Here is a 19,233-nt window from a genome sequence, read left to right as displayed (position 1 = left end):
AGTTAAAAATTCCCCATACCTGAACCAAAAATCGAATATTCGAAATTATTCCAAATTTGGAACCAAACCGACGAAACTCGGTCGGTTAATTTGGTTAAACCCAGATTATGCTCACCCCGAGGTTTCGAAAATTCTAGAAACCTCTCCTGAGGTTTTAAGAATTCGAAAGACCTCTATTGAGATTTGCCAAAAAAGACACAAACATCCTCTTATAATTTTCAAAAGGATAAGTTTTTAAGGCAAGTTTGTGTCTTTTTGGTAAACCTCAAGGGAGGTTTATAGCATTTTTAAAACTTCAAGGGAGGCATTTGGAATTTTTAAAATCTCAGGGGAGCTCTTTGGCTTTTTCAAAAGTATGAGGGAAGATCAAAATATTTGTTAACCATAGTAGCATATTTGAAATTAGTTCAGTGATAAGATAAAAAGAGATTACTTTAAAATTATAAAATTAATGGTACTTTAAACAAATTCTTCCTTTTGTTATGTGAGAAAAAATGATGGGGTGACAATAGTATTTTTTTGATGTGCCATTCTTAAAAATGTATTTAAAAAATTCTTGATTGTATTTGTTTCGCCTTATTTGAAATTTGAAAAAAATATTTATAAAAAAAGAAAAAAATCACATCTTTTTATTTAGATATCAAATAAAGTGGGAAAAAAAATAATTAACATTTAATCAAAATAAAATTTATTTCTAATAATATTTAATATGGTGAGAAAAATATAAAAATTAAATTTCTTTCTTATTTGCAAACATGCCACAAATTGATACCTGGCTTCACCAAGCTGGAGGGCCCTTTTGAGCAGCTCCTCGACCGGCTCCAGCCGCCGGTCCCTTGAAAAATACAGCTCGGTGCATAATGGCTTGTTTAATTCAGTTGGAAATTTTATGGAAATCTGGGGAAATCTCTCTCCGGGCACTCCCTGCCGGAAACTGGAAACTGGAAACTGACCGAGTGTAATTTGGAAACTCAAACTTGACAATCAAGTATCTCTTCTGCTTATTTATACAGCCCAACTCTGCTTTTTGAGTTACTTCAAACTGAACGGCCACTTCTCCATGACTTGTCAGGTCAGTTCTCCGTTGGCGTCGGTGTTGGCTTCAAAGGTAAAATGAAAAATAGAACTCGGTGCATAACGGCTAGTTTAATTCCGTTGGAAATTTCTCTCTCCGGGCGCTCCATGCCGGGAAGTGGAAACTGATCGACTATAATTTGAAAACCCAAACTTGGCAATCAAGTTTATCTTCTGCTTATTTATACACCCCAACTCTGCCTTTTGAATTAATTCAAACCGAAAGTAAAACAAGAAGAAGCAGAGCAATGGAGAAGAAGGAATTAAGGCTTCTCAGTGCTGAAGACTTTGCCGGGTTTGATATTCCGACGAACCCTTTTGAGATGCTTCTAGTGGTGGCCAGACTCGCGTCCGTCGTCCGCGAGAAGTCCCTCAAGAGACCTGCTCCCTTTCCTTGCTGTGTCGGTGATCCCAGTATTGCTTCCTCATCCCACCGGACGCAGAGCAGTTGCAGACTCGAAACAGAGCAGGGCTGGAAAAAGAAACAGAGGCGGCATCAAGAACAGGGTGAACCCAGCAACCCAACTGCCCTGCGTCAAATTAACCCTGCGTCTGTGCATTCAAATGCGATTGGGATGCCGTATTATTTGAGAAATTACATATCAAGAATCAGCGGCACGGACATGGTTCTGGTCATTCAGAAGAGGCTTTCCGAGACGGACGTTAATCCCAATCACAACCGCCTCTCCATACCCTTCCGGCAGGCGAGGGCGGAGTTCCTGACGGCACAAGAGAAACAGAGTCTCTTCGAACGCTCCCACGACGGGAAGAAATTGAAGGGGATGGAGGTGCCGATGATTGTTCACCCGGTGCTGGGTGAGTTTGTGTCTGTGAATTTGAAGAGGTGGGATATGAAGAAGGGGAATGGGAAGACGAGCTCCTCCTACGTGCTGGTCTCCGCCTGGAATAAGGTTGTCACAGATCACATGCTTAGGAGAGATGACGAAATTCAGCTTTGGTCTTTCCGCCGCAATCGCCAACTCTGCTTTGCTTTGTTTAGGTTTTGATTCATTGAGATGGCTGAAAACAGAGTCAAGAAATTAAGATGCAACATTTTGCGTCTTCTATTTTGAGATTCAGTAGCACTGGTAGTCCTAACTCCGCGTTAATTGTAATCAAGTAGCAATTTAACGTGAAAGCAGTATGTTTGCCATGATAATTGTTTCTATGTAGTACAAAAATAAAATAGACTGTTTACATATAATTGTGTTACTGGGTATATTAAATTTTTAGGGTTCTTCAGATTGATACTATTGGATCTTATCAATTGTGTGATATGTGCGAGAGAAGAGGTTTAATTAATTTTACTCCGCTTATCCATCATAATATTCTATGGAGGTATTCTCATGGAGGTGTTATATAATAGTGTTGAGAATTTTGAAAAAATAAAGTGGAAGAGGAATGCTTATATATACATATGACTAAATGTAAGACCCAATAAATTTAAGTTTTTGGATTATGTTGGTATTCAAGTCCCATCAACTCCCCCATTGATATTAGAGCATTTTCTTTTGAAGTGAATTTTTTTTCACATCATTTTTAGATTTTATCAACCTTTCAAAGTAGCTTCCATGAGTTGTCTATTGAAACACTCTTACTTGGTTAGAACTTAATTAAGTAAGAAAACTGGCTTAGGCAAAACAAAAATAAGATTTATGCTTTTTTCTTGTTTTACATTTGATCGAAGATGTTGGTATTGAAAATCAAGCTGGACGCTTTGCATAAAAATCAAACTGGGTTGGCTTTGTAGCAGGGTGGAGATGGATAATTAAGCTTGGATCCCTTTAATTATGCACGACTGATGAATTGCTACCGAAGGATATTCTTACTGTGATGTATTTACTTAAATCACAAAAACAAATGCATACATATCATGTTCTTGACAACTTATGTATGTGCTTGTGGAAGATTTATGGAGACTAGTATTTGAATTATGCTGTCAATGCAATGGAAGATCCTTTGTCCTATGTTTCATCAAATAGAATTTGGCTTCGATGGGATTTAGTAGTAACAACATTTGCTTGGACGCAACACTCAGTGCATAGGGTTCTTTTAAGGCATGATATATATATATTCGTGACCCACAACCTAACAGCTTAAACTATTAGTTAAGCGATTGTTTCAAATGGTATCAAAATCATGGTCGCAAGAAGATAGTGGGTTCTAATCTTGTTGTCAACATTTGCCGTGTGATTGTTAAAATGGGCTAATTCCCTATAATGGACGGTGTTTATCATTTCCTTATCTCTCCACATGTAATCAGGCTGCTTGTGATGGGGAGTGTTGAGGCATAATACTCATTGATAGCCTACAACTTTACAATTTAAACTTTTTGGTAAAGTGGCAACTTGACTGCTCACCTCATTTAATCCGGGACCTTATCTAATAAAAACAACTCTTGTAAAATTCATTAGTGCAATAAAAAAATTTAGAAAAATACATGGAAAATAAAAAATAAAATTTTGATGGCAACTCCTCCATGCTTATACTTGCACACACATCACAAGAGAAATTTCGATTAGCAATAGGTTAGTAAATAAATCAAAAATAAAAAAATAAATTAATTTATTTTAAATTTGATTAGTCAATCAAGTTAGTAAATAAATCAATAAAAAAAAACTAATCAATTTGTTATAAATTCGATTGATCAATCAAGTTGGCAAAATAAAAAAAAATCCACATGTAATCAGGCTGCTTGTGGTTGAGAATAGGGAGAACTGTGTGATAAAATAAATTTGTGAAATTTCAGAATATGTTTTATTTATAAAATTAGAATTGATTTCTGAAAATTGGTCAATATTGATTTGGGTACTGACTTAATTCTCCATTCAATCTTTAAAAAAATCCTCCGCTCTAATTCGAACCCAAAATTGAAATCTCATAATCACAGACCCTAACCCAGCCTTTTACAATCCCAAAATTTTAAGTCAAAATACCTTAATCAAACCTAAGCTGAAAGACACAAAAATTTGGGTAAACTTGACCCAAACCCGAAGCATCCAACCCGAAAACCCAAGTTGAGGACCCAAATCCAATGACCCCGATCCAAGAACCCATGTTCAAGAACCTAAATCCATGAAACCCCATATGCGACCAAGGGATCCATGTCAATTTGAACCAGGTCCAAGTTAATTGACCCTTTAACCCATAACCTAGACCCATTTGTCCTAACTTAGCCCATTTAACCAACCCAATATCCCCTAGCCCAATAGCCCAAATCCAAGTTAAGCTCAACACCTATTCAACCCAAATCCTAAACTAACTCAATCCATTTCAACCATGCTCATTACCCAATTAAACCGAGACCTACTCGGATCCAATTGGTCTTGACCCTAGCTCAACCTAAGCTTAGATTCAACTGACCCATATCCCAATTAAACTAAGTCTGATCTAGCCCAAACCAACATGGTTCAATTGAGGTCAAATCAAAAACCTATGATCCATTTACATAGCCCCATCCCTGGACCCGGTCCGTTTAAAAAAGAATAATAATTTATTTTTAATTCAAAAAATTAGAAAAAATAGTAAAATAAAATTAGTAGAAATTAGAAAAAAAATCATAAAAAAAAGAATAAAAATTCTTTCAGTCTTTTTTTACTTAGGGAACAAAAAAAATAAAAAAAAAATTATCAAAGATAAATAAAATGGGGAAAATTCTTTAAAATTTATAGAAAATTGCAGAAAAAATATTGAAAAATTCTAGAAAATTCTTGAAATTGTTTTGGAAATTTGAGAATGTTTTAAAGATTCTTTTTGCTTTAGTTTGATGTATCTATATGATCATTTTATTGTATAGTATTTTTATATATCTTATTTTGTGTGCGTCAACGTTCGAATGATAAAACAAAGGGTAAAGATGTGTTTCAATCCTCATTTATATCAGTTCTAGGGGGTTTATCTAACAAGATCCAATCCTTTGGAGGTTTTATTAGAAATTCCTAAATAGCGCTTGATTTTGCATTTTCTTTTAAAATTTCAATATTTATTAGACTTGTTTAGGAGTTAATTGAGGATCATATGATTCAGGTTAGGATAACTCATAATTAATTAGGTACTGTTCTTAGAACAGGTGTGTAGGGGGTTATTAATACTTTCTTCTCGTATAACTGTACTCTCGATCACAGCTTTGGTAAAAGTAGATCGAGGCTACTTGTTCTTTCGCCTTAGGATTAGTCTAGAGACCAATCAATGAGTAGTAATTAGGTGAACTAACCACATCTAGGAAAATAACAAGTTAGTGGCAACTCCATCAAATCATCAATATTATTATCAACCATCGCCACTCCAAACCCTTCTACTAGATGTTACGATAACTCGACAACTCTACTGGGGACCACTAGGGAGTCGAGCCATTAAGTGACTATGAATTATCCCAAATTTGAATTTAGTTGTAATTTTTATTACTCCATGATATTTTACTTGTATATATGAATAATTTCTGTGTATATATGAATATCTCACATGTTTATTCAATTTTTATGTTTTCTATGAATGTTGTGAATGAATGGACAAGTGTATGTAGGGTGTGATGATGTGATGGAATGTGGGTTTATACTTTGAACCTTATGTGAGAACACACACTTTCACATGCCTTATACTTAGGCATTACTCTCTTAGAATTAGATAATGGTGTAGTAGCGTTGGCACCTTTAAGGCATAAGTCTTCAAGGGTGTGTGAATCACTCTGCGTAGTTTATACTTTGTCCAAACTTATTAGGGAAGGATAGGGGACATTTTGGGACTTATTGTTGATAGATAAAGAGCCTAAACCATACATAGATAGCTCCAGTTTTCTCTCCTAGGATAGAGCCTCAAAGAAAACCCTTAATCAATCAATCCACTTTGATTGGGACAAGTGTAACGCCCCGATTTTTCATACCATTTTTTTCCTATATAAATAACACATATATCACCTATCGGCCACATCAACACCTCTGATACCACATAAACATAACTTGACCTGAAAGTGGGTGTCGGGTACACAATCATATTCATATACACAAACCTAACAACAGAAGTCATTTCATATATATATACATACCATAGCGAATACACATACCAGAGTACCAACCATTCATAAATACAAGTCTACCACAAAATCTCTAGAGGAATCAAACCTCCTTAACTCAAAATACTCACCCAGTCTAACTAGGGTATCAGCTCCCCTCTATCTCGAAACTCTATCACCAGGTCTATCTCGGTCTCCTGAAATATTCAAATAATTAGGTGAGACACATCTCAGTAATACAGAATAAATTATCTATCGTGTGTGGCAGTGTGAGATTCATTATATCATATCATTTATATATATATATATATATATATATATATATATCCATATCAGTGATAATATCTTCTGAGAAAATATACCATTTCCAAACTTACAATCATATAGATATACAACATAAGCGTTTATAAGCTTTTACTTTCATTTCTAAAACCATACACACGCAACCCATAATTACCAGCAAAGTTCCCGAGAATAGGGAAGCTTACCCTCCCATATAAGTAGTTTCCCTCTACCCTGATATCATTTGCATCCTAACCCGATTACTCAGGTTTAGCTACAACTGATACTTATTTCAGACCAGGCACCCAAAATGCAGTCTTTTGGAAAAATGGCCTTGGTTTAGCAAACCGAACTTATTTTCTAGCACCTGAACCACTAAAATGACTTTTTGTGTTATGTCTGTTCGGGCACCCGAACTTAGGCTCGGGCACTCAAAAACTCTCGGGTTGCTTATTTATATATATATATATATATATATATATATATATATATATATATTGTGTTAACTTTTAAGGAAGGCATCTTCTTGAAATGTATGGAAAGCAAGAATGCGATGCCATCTTATTCAAGATTTTATATTTATGTTTGATTTTCAGAATTTTGCCATCTAAAATTCAAAAATTGTGAAAATAAGGCCTATGTACTTAAGAATTCAAAAAAGAGATTTTTTTTGTTCTTAAAAAAATAAAAATAAAAATAAAAAATTTCATGTGATGCCATCTTCTTTAAGATTTTATGTTTTTGTTTGATTTAAAGAATTATGCCATATAAAATTCAAAAATTGTGAAAATAAAGTTTATATTGTTATGAATAATTAGTGTGTGTCACTCCCATGCACCTGTCCCTTCATGTTCCCCATTCCATCATTATGATGGATGTCCATCCACTTGCCCCATTAAATAAGAAACCCCTTATTGCTCTCCTCCACGGCTGTATAAGAAGGAGGAGATGATGGAAAAGGTGTGTAGATAAAGAGAAAAAGAAAAGAAATTAGAAAGAAAGCAAAGAAAGAAAAAGAAGAGAAATATGGAGAAATATAAAACAAAAGGAATAGGGAGAAATAGGAAAAAAAAAAAAAAGGATTTTTGGCTGAGAGAGGAGAAAATTGGCGACGATTTTTTGGAGTGGATAGGAAACCGTCGACGGTTTAGGGGTTTTACTGCGGAGCGGTAACAGGTAAAAAGTAAAACGAACTGATTAAATAGAAAACCGGCGATGATTTTCTAAGGGTCAGAGAAAATTGTCGACGATTTTCTCTGCAGTGGGCGTATTAAGGAAGCCCTGCGAGCTCATTTAGTTTAACAAATAAAAATCACACACACACACTCTCTCTCTCTCTCTCTCACTCACTCTCTCTCTCTCTCTCTCTCTCTCTCTCTCTCTCTCTCTCTCTCTCTCTCCTAAACCCTACGAAGCTCCCTCCTTCTCTCTTCGATTTTGGCTCCGTTAAAGTCCGAATTGACAGTCAGGAACCATCACGAGGTTCCTTGGAAGATTCTCTGCAACCTACGCAGAGTAGATTTTCAATTTGGGGTTCCAAGGCACCATCCCAAAACCAGGGTAAGTGGTGTATCTTAGAGTTTCTACGCTCATTTGGAGTATACGAAACCTAGGAAATGTTAAATGGAAATTATTCTGAAGTTGAGTTGAATAATTTGGGGAAAATGTGAATTTTAGGTTGTTGGGCTATGAACGCTGAGGGATGTAGAAATTTGGTGCTTTAGAAAAATCTCAGTAAGCCAGGTAAGGGAAATAAATTATTACAGTCAATTTGAGAAATACTTATTGAGTTATTATGTGAAAATGGTATTATGATATTTTACTTGAAATTTATTATGGTATGAAATATCAGATAAATTTGTGTGGTATATGATTATACTGAAATATTTTGGAAATTGAGTTAATTGATTCATACTGAGAATATGAGATCATGAAATGTTAATTGAGATATGAGTTTTGAAATGGGGAAAAATGATGAAAGTGGAATGTACTAAAAAATGTATATCTTCTGAGAAATGATGAATATGAGATATGGAAATGTTTTATTGAGAAATGTGAATTACATGAAATGAGGTATGTATATGTATTTATGAGATGAAATGAGTTGTGAAAGTTGAATTGGGAATATTGCAATGTTAATACTGCAATGAAAATAATGAAATGTGAATACTGAAATGAGAATATGAGAATGCGAGTATTGTAATGTGAATACTACAATACAAATATTGAAATGTGAATGTGAGAAATGTGAATATGAGGATTATGAATATGAGAAATGTGAATATTGCAAGGTTAATTTTGCAATATGAATATTGAATTGTGAGAATTGAAATGTGAAGTTCTAAAATATGAATACAGAAATGTGATTGATGAAATACTAATACCACATAATGATTGCAGGTATATGGTAGCGACAACCTTGATGGATGGATATGGAAACCCTAATAATGGGTTGTGATAATGAGTATGATACCATTGCTAGTGGTGTTAGTGCAACCACACGGACTCGTGGAGCGTGTGGCGTGACAGTCGACTGATCTGTATAGTAGAGTTGTTGTGCCCCCTAAGTCCGGATTAGGGCTATTAATCGGCCAGTCATACTACATATACGAGGTATATGGTATGATAATTTGATCTAACCGGGTCGGCCAACCGCGGTTAGATCCAGCCTTTGGGTCACACAACCCTATTCATGGGGGGAAGCATGACGTGAAGAGATATCCTCAGGGCGGCCATGAGTACAGACATGGATATATCAGTTACGATGACACTCATGAGCCAGATATGGAAATTGAAATGAAAAGGAAATGGAAATGGAAATGAAATGAGAATGGAAATGAGAAAGAAAATGAGAAATGAAATAGTGTGAGTCAATAATATAAATAATTAAAGCGAAGTAAACACACTGCTTGAGGACTTACTGAGTAAGGTGAGTGCTCTGATAAGTGTCAGTTGTAGCTGAACCCGAGTAATTGGGTTAGGATGCAAATGATATCAGGGTAGAGGGAAACTACTTATATAGGAGGGTAAGCTTCCCTATTCTCGAGAACTTTGCTGGTAATTATGGGTTGCGTGTGTATGGTTTTGGAAATGAAAGTAAAAGCTTATAAACGCTTATGTTGTATATCTATATGATTGTAAGTTTAGAAATGGTATATTTTCTCAGAAGATATTATCACTGATATGGATATGTGTGTGTGTGTGTGTGTGTTATGATATAATGAATCTCACACTACCACAAACGATAGATAATTTATTCCGTATTACTGAGATGTGTCTCACCCAATTATTTGAATATTTTAGGAAATCGAGATAGACCTTGTGATAGAGTTCCAATATAGAGGGGAGCTGATACCCTGGTTAGACAGGGTGAGTATTTTAAGTTAAGGAGGTTTGATTCCTCTAGAGATTTTGTGGTAGACTTGTATTTATGAATGGTTGGTACTCTGGTATGTGTATTCGCTATGGTATGTATATATATATATATATATATATGAAATGACTTCTGTTGTTAGGTTTGTGTATATGAATATGATTGTGTACTCGGCACCCACTTTCGGGTCAAGTTATGTTTATGTGGTATCAGAGGTGTTGATGTGGCCGATAGGTGATATATGTGTTATTTATATAGGAAAAAAATAGTATGAAAAATCGGGGCGTTACACTTGTCCCAACCGAAGTGGATTGATTGATTAAGGGTTTTCTTTGAGGCTCTATCCTATGAGAGAAAACTGGAGCTATTTATGTATGGTTTAGGCTCTTTATCTATCAACAATAAGTCCCAAAATGTACCCTATCCTTCCCTAATAAGTTTGGACAAAGTATAAACTAAGCGGAGTGATTCACGCACCCTTGAAGACTTATGCCTTAAAGGTGCCAACGCTACTACACCATTATCTAATTCTAAGAGAGTAATGCCTAAGTATAAGGCATGTGAAAGTGTGTGTTCTCACATAAGGTCCAAAGTATAAACCCACATTCCATGACATCATCACACCCTACATACACTTGTCCATTCATTCACAACATTCATAGAAAACATAAAAATTGAATAAACATGTGAGATATTCATATATACACAGAAATTATTCATATATACAAGTAAAATATCGTGGAGTAATTAAAATTACAACTAAATTCAAATTTGGGATAATTCATAGTCACTTAATGGCTCGACTCCCTAGTGGTCCCCAGTAGAGTTGTCGAGTTATCGTAACATCCAGTAGAAGGGTTTGGAGTGGTGATGGGTGATAATAATATTGATGATTTGATGGAGTTGCCACTAACCTGTTATTTTCCTAGATGTGGTTAGTTAACCTAATTACTACTCATTGATTGGTCTCTAAACTAATCCTAAGGCGAAAGAACTAGTAGCCTCGATCCACTTTTACCAAAGCTGTGATTGAGAGTACAGTTATACGAGGAGAAGGTATTAATAACCCCCTGCACACCTGTTCTAAGAACGGTACCTAATTAATTATGAGTTATCCTAACATGAATCATATGATCCTCAATTAACTCCTAAACAAGTCTAATAAATATTGAAATTTTAAAAGAAGATGCAAAATCAAGTGCTATTTAGGAATTTCTAATAAAACCTCCAAAGGATTGGATCTTGTTAGATAAACCCCCTAGAACTGATATAAATGAGGATTGAAACACATCTTTACCCTTTGTTTTATCATTCGAACGTTGACGCACACAAAATAAGATATATAAAAATACTATACAATAAAATGATCATATAGATACATCAAACTAAAGCAAAAAGAATCTTTAAAACATTCTCAAATTTCCAAAACAATTTCAAGAATTTTCTAGAATTTTTCAATATTTTTTCTGCAATTTTCTATAAATTTTAAAGAATTTTCCCCATTTTATTTATCTTTGATAATTTTTTTTTTATTTTTTTTGTTCCCTAAGTAAAAAAAGACTGAAAGAATTTTTATTCTTTTTTTTATGATTTTTTTTTTCTAATTTCTACTAATTTTATTTTACTATTTTTTCTAATTTTTTGAATTAAAAATAAATTATTATTCTTTTTTAAACGGACCGGGTCCAGGGATGGGGCTATGTAAATGGATCATAGGTTTTTGATTTGACCTCAATTGAACCATGTTGGTTTGGGCTAGATCAGACTTAGTTTAATTGGGATATGGGTCAGTTGAATCTAAGCTTAGGTTGAGCTAGGGTCAAGACCAATTGGATCCGAGTAGGTCTCGGTTTAATTGGGTAATGAGCATGGTTGAAATGGATTGAGTTAGTTTAGGATTTGGGTTGAATAGGTGTTGAGCTTAACTTGGATTTGGGCTATTGGGCTAGGGGATATTGGGTTGGTTAAATGGGCTAAGTTAGGACAAATGGGTCTAGGTTATGGGTTAAAGGGTCAGTTAACTTGGACCTGGTTCAAATTGACATGGATCCCTTGGTCGCATATGGGGTTTCGTGGATTTAGGTTCTTGAACATGGGTTCTTGGATCGGGGTCATTGGATTTGGGTCCTCAACTTGGGTTTTCGGGTTGGATGCTTCGGGTTTGGGTCAAGTTTACCCAAATTTTTGTGTCTTTCAGCTTAGGTTTGATTAAGGTATTTTGACTTAAAATTTTGGGATTGTAAAAGGCTGGGTTAGGGTCTGTGATTATGAGATTTCAATTTTGGGTTTGAATTAGAGCTGAGGATTTTTTTAAAGATTGAATGGAGAATTAAGTCAATGCCCAAATCAATATTAACCAATTTTCAGAAATCAATTCTAATTTTGTAAATAAAACATATTCTGAAATTTTACAAATTTATTTTATCACACAGTTCTCCCTATTCTCAACCATTCAGTAACATTTGCTTAATTAAACCCAACTTTAATTTATTTTATCACACAGTTCTCCTTATTCTCAACCACAAGCAGCCTAATTACATGTGGATTTTTTTTTTTATTTTGCCAACTTGATTGATCAATCGAATTTATAACAAATTGATTAGTTTTTTTTTTTTTTTTTATTTACTAACTTGATTGACCAATCAAATTTAAAATAAATTAATTTATTTTTTTTATTTTTGATTCATTTACTAACCTATTGCTAACCGAAATTTCTCTTGTGATGTGTGTGCAAGTATAAGCATGGAGGAGTTGCCATCAAAATTTTTATTTTTTATTTTCCATGTATTTTTCTAAATTTTTTATTGCACTAATGAATTTTAAAAGAGTTGTTTTTATTAAATAAGGTCCCGGATTAAATGAGGTGAGCAGTCAAGTTGCCACTTTACCAAAAAGTTTAAATTGTAAAGTTGTAGGCTATCAATAAGTATTATGCCTCAACACTCTCCATCACAAGCAGCCTGATTACATGTGGAGAGATAAGGAAATGATAAACACCATCCATTATGGGGAATTAGCCCATTTTAACAATCACACGGCAAATGTTGGCGACAAGATTAGAACCGACTATCTTCTTGCGACCATGATTCTGATACCATTTGAAACAATCGCTTAACTAATAGTTTAAGCTGTTAGGTTGTGGGTCACGAATATATATATATATATATATATATATATATATATATATATATATATCATGCCTTAAAAGAACCCTATGCACTAAGTGTTGCGTCTAAGCAAATGTTGTTACTACTAAATCCAATCGAAGCCAAATTCCATTTGATGAAACATAGGACAAAGGATCTTCCATTGCATTGACAGCATAATTCAAATATTAGTCTCCATAAATCTTCCACAAGCACATACATAAGTTGTCAAGAACATGATATGTATGCATTTGTTTTTGTGATTTAAGTAAATACATCACAGTAAAAATATCTTTCGGTAGCAATTCATCAGTCGTGCATAATAAAGGGATGCAAGCTTAATTATCCATCTCCACCCTGCTGCAAAGCCAACCTAGTTTGATTTTTATGCAAAGCGTCCAGCTTGATTTTCAATGCCAACATCTTCGATCAAATGTAAAACAAGAAAAAAGCACAAATCTTATTTTTGTTTTGCCTAAGCCAGTTTTCTTACTTAATTAAGTTCTAACCAAGTAAGAGTGTTTCAATAGACAACTCATGGAAGCCGCTTTGAACGGTTGATAAAATCTAAAAATGATGTGAAAAAAAATTCACTTCAAAAGAAAATGCTCTGATATCATGTATTAGCAATGGGGGAGTTGATGGGACTTGAATACCAACATAATCCAAAAACTTAAATTTATTGGGTCTCGCATTTAGTCATATGTATATATAAGCATTCCTCTTCCACTTTATTTTTTCAAAATTCTCAACACTATTATATAACACCTCCATGAGAATATTATGATGGATAAGCGGAGTAAAATTAATTAAACCTCTTCTCTCGCACATATCACACAATTGATAAGATCCAATAGTATCAATCTGAAGAACCCTAAAAATTTAATATACCCAGTAACACAATTATATGTAAACAGTCTATTTTATTTTTGTACTACATAGAAACAATTATCATGGCAAACATACTGCTTTCACGCTAAATTGCAACTTGATTACAATTAACGCGGAGTTAGGACTTCCAGTGCTACTGAATCTCAAAATAGAAGACGCAAAATGTTGCATCTTAATTTCTTGACTCTGTTTTCAGCCATCTCAATGAATCAAAACCTAAACAAAGCAAAGCAGAGTTGGCGATTGCGGCGAAAAGACCAAAGCTGAATTTCGTCATCTCTCCTAAGCATGTGATCTGTGACAACATTATTCCAGGCGGAGACCAGCACGTAGGAGGAGCTTGTCTTCCCATTCCCCTTCTTCATATCCCACCTCTTCAAATTCACAGACACAAACTCACCCAACACCGGGTGAACAATCATCGACACCTCCATTCCCTTCAATTTCTTCCCGTCGTGGGAGCGTTCGAAGAGACTCTGTTTCTCTTGTGCCGTAAGAAACTCCGCACTCACCTGCCGGAAGGGTATGGAGAGGCGGTTGTGATTGGGATTAACGTCCATCTCGAAAAGCCTCTTCCGAATAACCAGAACCATGTCGGTGCCGCTGATTCTTGATATGTAATTTCTCAAATAATAAGGCATCCCAATCGCATTTGAATGCACAGACGAAGGGTTAATTTGGCGCAGGGCAGTCCGGTTGCTGGGGTTCGCCCTGTTCTTGATGCCGCCTCTGTTTCTTTTTCCAACCCTGCTCTGTTTCGAGTCTGCAACTGCTCTGCGTCCGGTGGGATGAGGAAGCAATACTGGGATCACCGACACAGCAAGGAAAGGGAGCAGGTCACTTGAGGAACTTCTTGATGGATCCATACCCAGTCAAAGCAGACGGCTGCTGCTCCTTCAACATCTTCGGCCCCGGCTGCTCCTCCGTCACCCTTTGCTGCTCCACCTACTTTGCTGGCCATGCTGACATTTAGCCACCGCCCGTTGATCTTTTGCTCCCCCTTGTGTATATATATATATATATATATACGTGTGTGTAGAGTTGTGTGTGGTGGTGTGGTGTGTTGCAGCGTGCATAAGAGTGCAGAGTGTGAGAGAGTGTGTTGCAGTGTAAGCTGCGTGAAGTAGAGAGATTGTGTAGAGAGAGAGAGCTGTAAGAGTTAAGTGAGAGTTGAGTGATTGTATCCTCCTCCTCCTATGTATTTTTCCCAGTACATAGTAATCTCTCGCTCCCGTGGACGTAGGCCGGAATTTGGCCGAACCACGTAACTCTGGTGTCAATATTTGTGTGTGTGTGCTTTGTTTATTTTTCTCCATTAATTACTTGATCTGTAAAACCCCAACACTTCTCGTCGACGACGGACGCGAGTCTATCCACCACTAGAAGCATCTCAAAAGGGTTCGTCGGAATATCAAACCGGCAAAGTCTTCAGCATTGAGAAGCCTTAATTCCTTCTTCTCCATTGCTCTGTTTCTTCTTGTTTTACTTTCGGTTTGAATTAATTCAAAAAGCAGAGTTGGGGTGTATAAATAAGCAGAAGATAAACTTGATTGCCAAGTTTGGGTTTTCAAATTATATTCGGTTAGTTTCCACTTCCCGGCATGGAGCGCCCGGAGAGAGAATTTTCCAGGTTTCCATAAAATTTCCAACGGAATTAAACTAGCCGTTATGCACCGAGTTCTATTTTTCATTTTACCTTTGAAGCCAACACCGACGCCAACGGAGAACTGACCTGACAAGTCATGGAGAAGTGGCCGTTCAGTTTGAATTAACTCAAAAAGCAGAGTTGGGCTGTATAAATAAGCAGAAGAGATACTTGATTGTCAAGTTTGAGTTTCCAAATTACACTCGGTCAGTTTCCAGTTTCCAGTTTCCGGCAGGGAGTGCCAGGAGAGAGATTTCCCCAGATTTCCATAAAATTTCCAACTGAATTAAACAAGCCATTATGCACCGAGCTGTATTTTTCAAGGGACCGGCGGCTGGAGCCGGTCGAGGAGCTGCTCAAAAGGGCCCTCCAGCTTGGTGAAGCCAGGTATCAATTTGTGGCATGTTTGCAAATAAGAAAGAAATTTAATTTTTATATTTTTCTCACCATATTAAATAGTATTAGAAATAAAATTTTATTTTGATTAAATGTTAATTATTTTTTTTCCCACTTTATTTGATATCTAAATAAAAAGATGTGATTTTTTTCTTCATATTTTATTTTCCCTTTTTTTATAAATATTTTTTTCAAATTTCAAATAAGGCGAAACAAATACAATCAAGAATTTTTTAAATACATTTTTAAGAATGGCACTTCAAAAAAAAATACTATTGTCACCCCATCATTTTTTCTCACATAACAAAAGGAAGAATTTGTTTAAAGTACCATTAATTTTATAATTTTAAAGTAATCTCCTTTTATCTTATCACTTGACTAATTTCAAATATGCTACTATGATTAACAAATATTTTGATCTTCCCTGATATTTTTGAAAAAGACAAAGAGCTCCCTTGAGATTTTAAAAATTCCAAATACCTTCATTGAGGTTTTAAAAATGCCATAAACCTCCCTTGAGGTTTACCAAAAAGACACAAACTTGCCTTAAAAAACTTATCCTTTTGAAAATTATAAGAGGATGTGTGTCTTTTTTGGCAAATCTCAATAGAGGTTTTTGGAATTCTTAAAACCTCACGAGAGGTTCCTAGAATTTTCGAAACCTCAGGGAGGTCAATTTCTTTTGCCCAAAAATAAAAAAACCAATATAATTAAGCTACATTAACATGTTTATATAGTATATACATAATAATAATATCTAAATCAAAGCATATCAAAGGACTACCACACCTAGGGGTGAGCATAATCCGGGTTTAACCAAATTAACCGACCGAGTTTTGTCGGCTTGGTTCCAAATTTGGAATAATTTCGAATATTCGATTTTTGGTTCAGGTATAGGGAATTTTTAACTCGGTTAACCGAATTATTTGAATTATTAATTAATTAATAAATAAATATAAATTAGTAATATTAGTATATGATATATGTTAAATCTTAAATGTTTAATGTTTTTTACTTTTTAAAGGCCAGCTACTTGGGTTCCTACTTCCTAAATCCCTCTTCGACTCTTCCCAGTTCTCCTGAATCCCTCTTACCTCTTGAGTCTTGGCCTCTTCCTTTCTTAGTTCCTTCTTCGTGTGATCAGTTATCAACAGTAGACAGATTGAGATCCTTGTGTCTTTGGCTAAATCAGCTTTCCCCTATTCCCGCGTGGCCTTTTCCCTTCCCTTTTCGAGTGATCGTGTCTTCGACTCTTGCTCACAGACTTTGGCTCTTGCTCGCTTGGTGACATCGAGACTTTGCAGTTCGTAGACCCACAATACTCCGGTCCTTCCATCCTTCAAGTTTGAGGGAGAAGCTTTCTCACTCTTCTCTACTTCACTAGGTACCTTCATTGCTTGAAATCTCTCTCTCTCTCTCTCTCTAAGCTCTGTAACAGAAAAATTTGGTTCTTCTTTTTTTTTTTTTTTTTTTTTTGTTCTTATTCCACTTGTAAATTTTAGTACTTCATGCTTCATTCAGCTTTTTTTGGTTAGATTGTATGGTATCCGTGAGCTTTCGGGTGCGGTTCGGTTATAGCAACTAATTCAGTCGATTCGGTTAGGGATTAGCGTTAATAGAAAAATCTGATTAATTCGGTTAATTAACCGAATTTGGCCGAACCGACCGTTTGCACACCCCTAACCATACCCAACAGATATCCATCACATGGAAGCATGATATATTTCATAGGGATATCATTAGGGTTACGTCATTAATATGCGCTTAATAGTGGGGATGTGCAACAACAAGGGCAATTGAGAGATTATTTTATAGATTAAATTCTTCCATCAGAGTTGGCACCAAAGGCTTGCCTAAAACAATTAGACAAATAGTATAAATTATATTTCTACTAATTGTAGACTCCTTGTAGGGTATCTAAAATAGATAAATTTTGGTTAAAATACTCGCGAAATAAAATTTCAAAGTATGCGAGGATAAAATGAAAATTTGGTTAGTTAATTTGGGATTGGAAAGTAAGTGATTTAAGCACATAACTTAGACATGATAAACATTAATGAGATTTCAAATGATTATGACATTATAAAGATTATAATAGGACATATCTCTATTGTGGCTAAACTTAAGATGACTTCAAATAGCTTACTACAAAATTTTGTGGACTGATTATATAATGCTCCAACTTTTAATACGGACCCAGGTGTCACTCACTCATACAAAATACCTGTACTTGTTTAAGATACATAGATAACCCGCCCTAAACAGGGACATACAGGTGTAATTCATACATAATGGGAATGTAGATGTTGCAGAAAAACATAAACATTCATCGGGATTTCTAATAGACATATACCAAAGTTTACTGTTGTATCCTCAAATACATTTATATAGACTTAGAACATATCCTATTAATACAATCCCAAAAAGGATATTCCAACTAAGTTCAATATACACATAAACTACTAACGTATGCTACAACCAAAAACAATTCTCCTAGTCCTTTAAGCAACTTGGACCGACGTCCTGGTAAACTTGAAAACAAAGGTTGTATAATGGGGTGAGACACCTCTCAGTAAGGAAGAAAGTATTACAAACAATGTGTGACCACATATGAGTATTTCAATTTAAAGCATGTATCCATATATATAAAACAAAGGTTTTCAATACCGAAGCACTACACATATATCAATATAAACAATACCGGTTTTCCATATGAGCTTTTAAATCATGTATATGAATATAGAACGACCAACAGCTTTGTATCACATATAATGCCTATTTTACCCGTGGCACGGGTTGTGCACTGATATCTCTAACAATGCCCTGTTCGTGCAGGCATTTGTCAAGCATCAAATATATAGTCCGACTGCCCCCATCTGGTCTATTATTTCACCAGTGGTTTCATTACTCCTGCTAGCCGACTATCTATGTACCCACACTGATTTACATGTGTGGTTGCACTGTACCCTTCCAGCCAAGGAATTCCCTGCTATTGGGAGTATCTTTCACCCCCATTAATGAAACATTTTCAACTTCTCACATTGGAGTATCTTTCAACCCCTTTTGCTGAAGTATCTTTCAACTCCTTTGGTAACAAGTTGTGGTTCCATTTATCATTTATACAATTTATAACAAAACATGATAACCTGTGCAATTCCAGTATTTTCACAAATTCAAATAATCACATCTGGTTCAAAACGGCGCCTATCCACTCGGTTCACCCTTTTACATATATACAGCTCCATGTATACCCGACCTCTGTTTTCCACATTTTTAGTATAACAAGTTGGAACTCCGTTCCCATAATCCATATTACTAATAGCAAATGTTCACAAGTTCAATTTCATCCACATGTCACACTAATTTAAACAAAAATCCACTATATGATATATGATATAGGTAAACACCATTTTATATA

General features: G+C 35.3%; 2 protein-coding genes across 2 annotated transcripts; one reads left to right on the top strand and one right to left on the bottom strand.

Annotated features, from left to right (window-relative positions):
• The first annotated feature begins 1,322 nt into the window (after positions 1–1,322).
• LOC131145801 (B3 domain-containing protein At5g24050-like) lies at positions 1,323–2,081 on the top strand. Its single transcript, XM_058094985.1, has one exon. The coding sequence runs from the start codon at positions 1,323–1,325 to the stop codon at positions 2,079–2,081; it is 759 nt and encodes a 252-aa protein (XP_057950968.1).
• An 11,902-nt stretch (positions 2,082–13,983) lies between these two features.
• Positions 13,984–14,640, bottom strand: LOC131145800 (putative B3 domain-containing protein At3g24850). Its single transcript, XM_058094984.1, has one exon. The coding sequence runs from the start codon at positions 14,638–14,640 to the stop codon at positions 13,984–13,986; it is 657 nt and encodes a 218-aa protein (XP_057950967.1).
• Positions 14,641–19,233: the final 4,593 nt, after the last annotated feature.

The sequence above is a fragment of the Malania oleifera genome, chromosome 13 (genome assembly GCF_029873635.1).
Source record: "Malania oleifera isolate guangnan ecotype guangnan chromosome 13, ASM2987363v1, whole genome shotgun sequence".
NCBI lineage: Eukaryota > Viridiplantae > Streptophyta > Magnoliopsida > Santalales > Ximeniaceae > Malania > Malania oleifera.
Note: the sequence above shows the minus strand (reverse complement) of the source record. Positions and strands in the feature narration are given on the sequence as shown.